General features: G+C 45.4%; 1 protein-coding gene across 2 annotated transcripts in view; it reads left to right on the forward strand.

Annotated features, from left to right (window-relative positions):
• Positions 1–7,142, forward strand: part of depdc5 (DEP domain containing 5, GATOR1 subcomplex subunit) — an 80,699-nt gene extending 73,557 nt beyond the window's left edge. For both annotated transcript variants that reach the window (XM_055655987.1, XM_055655988.1), the window contains exons 38-41: positions 705–876; positions 3,814–3,874; positions 4,332–4,414; positions 5,006–7,142. In XM_055655987.1, the coding sequence (XP_055511962.1) occupies positions 705–876; positions 3,814–3,874; positions 4,332–4,414; positions 5,006–5,301 (612 nt within the window). In that variant the 3' untranslated portion in view covers positions 5,302–7,142. The remainder of the gene's footprint in view (positions 1–704; positions 877–3,813; positions 3,875–4,331; positions 4,415–5,005) is intronic.
• Positions 7,143–8,024: the final 882 nt, after the last annotated feature.

Consider the following 8,024-nt stretch of genomic DNA (forward strand, 5'->3'; position numbering starts at 1 on the left):
GACAACCAGATACACTGGTTTCCCCTAACATCCTATGGCAGCTGGCAGGGCTATTTGTGACTGCAAATTACCCCTCTAGTAGGTAGTTGTCAAAAGGAAAGTCGATGAGAGAGGAAAATAAGTTGCTGAATCACAAGGAAATTCACTCATGGGGAACTAGGGCTGAAGGGATGGTTTTGTTGAGAGCAAACATAGAACTATTGGGCCACAAAGTCTGTGTCTGTCGTAATATGTACAGTAAGTCAGTCATCCGCCATGCTCCTAGAAGAGCCGTTTCAAGTGGTTTTTCTGGGGAGTTCATTCACAGCAGTTATCAGGATGTTTTATTTTCCTAGACAGCATGAGAAGGGTGGAGCTTGCAAAGAGCAGGTCTTGGCACACGTCTTAATGATTAATGATGGTCGGCAGGTGAGCTCTGGAGCAGTGGGTAGGGTAAACACTGGGAGTTGTATGTTGCTTGTGTGTTGAGTGCCTTAGCTCTCGGATGTTGGGAGATGTCCTCCCACTGAGCCAGGGACATTCGAGGACTGTGCTGCTGTGTGTGAGGAACCTCCATCAGACCGATGGTCAAATCACCCAGGAACTATGCTCCTGCTCACCAGACGAAAGATGGAAGGTTTCAGGTGGCGATAAGAATGTACTAAACAGCCCCTTCCTAACTAATTGTTCCTAACTTGACGATGTATTCATTTGCTCCTGTGCAGGTACAAGGCTGGCACAGGAAGGCCACCTCCTGCGGCTTCCTCTTGGTGCCGGTCCTGGAAGGCCCATTTGCTCTGCCCAGCTATCTTTACGGGGACCCACTTCGAGCTCAGCTGTTCATCCCTCTGAACATCAGTTGCTTGGTGAAGGATGGAGCTGAGCATCTCTTTGATGGTACGTAACTCACTGAACTGCAGGGGGGAGGGAGCTTAGATCTGGAAAGGTGGTGGCTGCAGCTACCAGTTAAACTTGCCTACAGAGAAGTGGGATACTTCCTTCCATTTAACCTGTGGTAAAGGTCCCAGCAGATGAGTTGGTATGTTTACTGTAGTTGTGTTAGGAGAGGCTTTGGAAAGTAGTGATCGCTGAGTCTGTGGGTGCAGAATGGCAGTAGTTTGATGAATTGACATGTCCTGTACCTTAAATAGATGGGTTCAGCTTCTTTATGCAGTACATTGCTGGTCATTCTGACAAGTGTTTTCATGATTTTTTTTAATTCCCATTGTTTATTTTCACCAATTCCTTATTTGTTCTGTTCATTAAGGGAATGAGAGGGAGGTGAATAGGCCAGCTGATTTAGAAAGGTCAGAGCCAGAGGAAATGTTTTTATGTCTTCCAAACACTTTCTGCAAGTGGAATCGCACCTGGGCTGGCAGCCAAATATTCTGTAAAATATAATGATAACACATTATCAGTTGTTTGTTTCTTTGTAGCAGGCTGTGAAAATCAACCGAATGCTTATGAAAGCTGGTGTGTGGTTAGTTTTGTTTTCAATGCCAATGTTTTTTTTTCTTGTGTGATACTTAATCTTCTTGACAAAAAGGAAAACCATCTTGCATCATGGAGCAGCAGAGGTGTTGAATTATCCAGTTTTCGTGAAATTTATTTGGTGTAAAAATAGCAGGCTGGAAAGATCACGCCATGGGCTGTAACACTCGCTAATAGCAACTCACAGCCTTCCCACGTTTCATGGCTTTCATGTTCAATCTTCATGTTCTTGCGTTTGATTCCAGTTTGATGTTGTGGTGATTTATTGAATGTTTTGTGCTTGGAATGAGGATGTTGCTGCTGAGAATTGGAGCTGGCGACTTTACACATCACTTTATAACTGACTCGCCAATGCAGGTAGCCTTTCTCCTTCTCCAGCCTTGCACTTTGGTGAGTGTGCTGCATCTACTCCAAGTTGTGGTGCTGATGTCCTTGAGTTCAGGAACAAGAACTAGTTAAATAACCAGGGTTCTGACAAGTATAATTCCCTGGGAATTGTGCTTGAGTCTGTGGATGGGATCGGGCACCCCTGAAGCTTTGGAACCCCTGGTAATGCAGGATGAATGTCAACTCCACTTGTTTACAGGAGCTCACAGCCCCTGATGGATTGAGCCTGGAGCCGTATTCTAATTCCGCTGTGACTCCAAGAGCAAATCTTGAAAAATAACAATAACAAAAACTGTTATATAAAAGATTTTGGAGAGAAAAAAATAGAATTTTCGCCACAAATCGGCAAGAAGTGCCATCGCATGTTTGTATTACATTAAACAAGATTCTCACATTACAACCAAAGATCATTATCACAATTCTTTAACGTTATAATTAGTTCAGTCATGCGATTTTTGATAAACTAATGATTAATTGCAACCTAAGCCCTGTTCCAATAGCATCGGCAACAACTGTGGGAGACTGACATTCTTCAACAGTAGGAAAGAAGAATGATTTGCTTTTAAGGCCGGGATGTAAGAGGGGATGAAGGAGAGGGAAATGGGAGGTGGTGGGAATTGGGATGGAGGGCTCTCACCTTCCAAAGCTTCTCTCAGTCCCTCGTTTACCGCCCTTTCTCTCCATAAGCAAAACCTACCCAACTCCCCCCCTCCACTCCAGGCTCCATGCCCCCCCCCCCCTTCCCATCTCGGGCACTCTCCCCCACCTCTCTCCCTCACCCCCCCTCCCTCACCTTCTGGCTGGCTTCCGCTCTTCCGATTCTCTTCCCCACCCATGTATTAGAAAATTGGCTGGCTAACAGTAAACAAAGTGGGCTGATTTACAAGCTGTAAGAGTGCATTTGGCACTAGGGAGAATGCAACTTAATTAAGGAGCAATTATGAGGGTTTGAAAGCAGAGCTCACTAAACTGAACTGGTAAATTAAATTATTTTAATATATTTCCTTTCGACATTGAAACAGGTCATTAGTCCACTGAGTCTATGCCGGATCTTAGCAATCCAGTCAGTCCCATTCCCAGTTATCTTCCTGTAATGCTCACATTAATTCCGCACTGATTCTCTTGCCACACTCATACCTCAGCCTGACTTTGGGGTGTGTGAGCATTCCAGAGCTCCTGGAAGAAATCCACGCTGTCACAGGGAGAGCATGCAAACTCCACACAGACAGCATCAGAGCACAGGGTTGATCCCAATTCACTGGAGTTGTGAGCCAGCAGCATCACCTGCAGCACAATGTACTGCCTGGTCAATCGAGTTAAATGTTAATAAGGTCATAAGGAATAGGAGTAGAATTAGGCCATTCAGCCCATCAAGTCTACACCGCCATTCAATCATGGTTGATCTATCTCTCCCTCCTAACCCCATTCTCTTGCCTTCTCCCCATAACTCTAAGACATGTACTAATCAAGAATCTATCTATCTCTGCCTTAAAAATATCCATTGACTTGGCCTCCACAGCCTCTGTGGCAAAGAATTACAGATTCTGACTAAATAAATTTCTCCTCATCTCCTTCCTAAAATAACATCCTTTCATTCTGAGGCTATGACCTCTAGTCCTCGACTCTCTCACTAGTGGAAACATCCTCTCCATATCCATGAATGCCTGATAATGTCTGAAGGGCCTATTTCTGTACTACACAACTATAACTCTACCATAAATGGGAATGAACAGATTATAATCCGAACAGAGAGATTAACAGGGCAACTAACAAGGTTAAGGGGTGGACAGAGCAGATTGGGGATGGGGAGAATTGGGGGTGTGAAATTGGGGGGGATCAGTCCTGTGGGGTTCAGTGAGGTTTTTTGACTGATGCTGTTTTACCCAGGATGAGAACAATCCCTGTCACCCTTCATCCTGTTCCCTGGTTAATTTCTCTGTTGTGTTGTTCTGTCAGGTTTTGAGCCTGAGACGTACTGCGATCGGATGCAGCTTTTCCAGGAGGCCATTCTTGCCAGGTATGTCTCTACTCCTTCCCAGGGGTTTAAGATGAGAGGGGGAAGATTTAATAGGAATCTGAGGCAACTTTTTCACACACAGAGTGGTGGGTAGATGGAACAAGCTTCCAGAGAAAGTAGTTGGTGCGGGTACTATAACAGCTTTTAATAGACATGCGGACAGGTACATGGATTGGAGTGGTTCAGAGAGATATGTATCATATATGAGCAAATGGGATTAGCTTAGATGGGCATCTTGGTTGGCCTGGGTGAATGGAGCCAAAGGGTTTGTTTCCATGCTGTATTACCTTGTGACATGCACACCCATTTCTGTATCAAAACACTGGGTAATGGTATGGACATGTGGCATCACCACCACTGTGATGACCTGTTAATGGACAGATCGGACTGGACACTGGAACCACCAAGGGTTCTGCTCCAAGCTCACTCTCATCCATCTTCCTTCCCGCTGCTACAGGTTTGGTTTTGTTCAAGACAAGTACTCTGCCTCAGCCTTTAACTTCCCTGCCGAGAACAAGCCGCAGTACATTCACGTCACAGGTAAGCGCTGCTCGGGGGACCCTGGGGAGTCATATCCATCAGAGCTCAGAGCGATGGTCACACACCCGTGGTGCCCGGGCAGCGGGTGGGCAGGCATGGCCAGTCACCCTGAGCAGAGTCCCCTCTGTGAGCTGGGTTAGTGCTCACCATTCTTTAGTTGGAATTCTTAGAAATTGGCAATGTCTTTATATTTTTTAAATCAATTCCTTTATTGTCCTCTAGGTTCCCTGTTCTTTGTTTTCAGCTCTGTATTCCCCAATAGCGAGGGTCTTTGAGTAACATTTCTGACCCCATTATGAGCGAGCAGTGGGCTTTGACTGATTTGGCTTCAGAGATTCCCAGCTGTCCCACCAGGAGTCTGCTGGTATCTCCTCAAATATTCCCAACTATCCCACTAGGAGTTTGTTGGTATCTTGTCAGTGATCTCCTACTCTCCCACCAGCACTGTGCAATTGGGGAAAGGATTGATAAACGACCAAGAGCGTGTCATTATTTTGGTGAAAATGATAATGTTAAAACCCCAGATATGTTGTGAGTTACTCGGTGTGTCCTTGCATTGAGGGTGACCTGATAGTTCTTTGTTCGTTCCAGGTACCGTCTTTCTCCAGCTGCCGTATTCCAAGCGCAAGTTTGCGAGTGGGCAGCAGAGGCGGAGGAGAAATTCCACCAGCTCCAGCACCCAGAGTCTCTTTGGCGAGGAGAGGATCGGCTACAACTGGGCGTACAACACCATGCTGACCAAAACGTGGCGATCCAGTGCCACCGGCGATGAGAAATTTGCCGATCGTCTGCTCAAAGACCTTAACGACTTTTGCTCCAATAAGGACAACCGGCTGCTCAACTTCTGGGAAAGCTGTCTGGACAAAATGCATTCCAGCGCACCCTGAGACGGGCAAAGCCATGTCCATGGGACACGCATCTGCCCTAGTCATGGCTCACAGTAGTCATGGTACACATATCTATCCTATGCCTGATGGATGGTCACTGCTGCCCTTGGTACATGCACCATTCTTTGCCCATCAGAAGGATAATCGTGCCCACCGGAAGGATGGTCAATGTCCATTGGCAGGGCAATCAATGTCCATTGGTGCGTAAGTCCAATGGTTCCCATTGGAAAACTGGTCAATGCCCACTGGTATATACATCATTCTTTTTCCCACTGGAAGGATAGTCAGTGCTCATTAATACACACATATAATTGTTTCCCATTGGAAACACATGGAAAGCCCTTTGTATACTTTGGTTGAGTTGCAAAGACACCCTGCTCTCGACACCTCATGCAGCTCAGCTGAGAGTTCTTGATGATGGTCCTTTTACTGTATCACCTCCGCTGTCTTGTTGACCGTTGCGATATGTCTGATCATACTGACATTAAATGCAGATCTATATCTCGTCCGACAGCCTGTCATGGAATACCTAATGAAACCAATTAAGCTGAGAAGGAGAAAGTTCCTGAAATTCAATATAATGAGGGTTTGGAGGGGAGTTCAGAAACAGAAAGGGATATTGGCTTCATTGGCCCTCACACCTCGTGGTAAATGCATCATGCAACATGCATCTCCTTTCCCAACAACTAATGATTAGTTTCTATGGTTTCAGCACATTGCAAGCCTAATTAACATGGTCTCCACACTTGTCTTTGCCTTTTACTGTGCTGTATTACAAAGTCCATCATTCTACTATTGATTATTTACCTGAGTTTATTGTGTATTGAGATATTTCCCTCTGTTGATGAGGGGAAAGGAATGGAAAGACTCGACCAGCTGCCATTGCGAACTATTGCACCCACCCAAGGCACAATCCCCACTATCTCCTGTTTATTTTTCTTCACTTTGGCTTCCATAATTTTATTTCCTGCTCTCCCTCTCTCAGATACCTACCCCCTACCCAGGGGCCTGCATCTTCAGCTGGTCTGAGGGGGCAGTGGTCGAGATCCACTGGAAATCCATTGAGAGACTGGGTGCACTGAAGACATCCCAATCTTTTCTGTTCAACGAGTCCCAAAACTGAACTCAAATGTAACTTTCTTCAGGGCATTTATTATTTCACACAATTTATAGAAAATGAATGGAGCAGCTGAGCTGGGCAAATATGGATCAGCTGGTTTTCCACCAGCTTGTGTTGGAGGTATGGACCCAGAACTGATGATGAACTGTGAGGGGAAAAACTTGCTATTTTCGACTTGTACAAAACGCATTATCTCAGAGTAGTCATTGGCTTCACTAAATATGTGGACGCTATATATTTGTTAGGCCAGTGTACTTGTGCAAGACCTTTAAATCCTCGCCATTAATTATTCCCACAGCCAACAAGTGATTTGTATGCCTCAGTTGTTATGTAGCTGTGGAACAGTTGGTGACTGATACGGGCACCATGAAAATGGCCATTGTCCCCAACATCCCATCTTGTAAATCAGGTGTTCCCAACCTATTTCATCCCATTTATCCCTGGCAACTTTAATAGCACATAACAATGTTATTTCACTTATTTATGAACAACTAATGATGAACAGATACCGGTATACCAAACACAGTCAGTCAATGAGGGAAAATATGTACAAATCCGGAATCAACAAATCTACCCCCTGGGTAGGTGAAATTTACCCCCTTGGGGGTAAATATACCCCAGGTTGGGAACCCTTGTAAATGGAACCCTGCATCATTGACTCTTTCTCAGCGCTACATAATTTGCATTAAAAAATAAAAAGAGAAAATAGTCCTTGTTTTATTTTGTTTAAGAAGGAACTACACAGATGCTGGAAAACCGAAGGTAGACTAAAATGCTGGAGAAACTCAGCGGGTGAGGCAGCATATATGGAGCGAAGGAATAGGTGACGTTTCGGGTCGAGAGCCTTCTTCAGACTGAGGGAGGGGGTTACTGTCTTGACACCATGATACTAAGTTCTCTATCTCCTTCCAGTACTCCGTTTTATCGTTGTTCCTGCTTCGGCCAACCACAGTGATGTCGTCTGCAAACAAACGTATGGGGAATCAGTCGAAATTGGCCGTACATTCGTGTGTGTATGGAGTATAGTGCGGGACTGAGAACACATCCCTGCAGGGTACCAGAGAATTGTAATGGAAGAAATGTTCTCAGCCCACCTCTATCTAAATCTATCCCTGTTATACCTGTGGCTACAAATAAATCATGCGCAGGGAGTGTTACTCTGTTTCAAACTTGCGGTATCCATGCTCTAGAGAGCCAGTCTAGGCAGAATTAATTTGTTTCCGCACTTCGAGTGTGGACGAAATTCAAAAATGCAGATACATGTGCTGCAAAGTATAAATTACCCGATCTCGACCTCGTTGCATCTTATTTCGACCCGCATTTCCTCTGTAGCTGTGTCTGCGCAGCTATATTCTGCACACAGTTTATTTTCTCTTGTGCACTGAGTGACTGGTAACATTTGCCTGGAGATAGCACGCAAAGCAAAGTCCCCCCCACAGTTTCCCCATACACGAAAAAAACCCAGCACGACACATGAAAGAAGGATAGAAAATGCCGGGAAACACTCAGCGGGTCGGGCAGCAAGCGTGGGGGGGAGAAGCAAGTCAGGTCGCGGCCAACTGTGAGTCACATCTGCGCGGAGGGAGAGAGTGACTGGTTCCTC

The sequence above is a fragment of the Leucoraja erinacea genome, chromosome 25 (genome assembly GCF_028641065.1).
Source record: "Leucoraja erinacea ecotype New England chromosome 25, Leri_hhj_1, whole genome shotgun sequence".
Taxonomy (NCBI): domain Eukaryota; kingdom Metazoa; phylum Chordata; class Chondrichthyes; order Rajiformes; family Rajidae; genus Leucoraja; species Leucoraja erinaceus.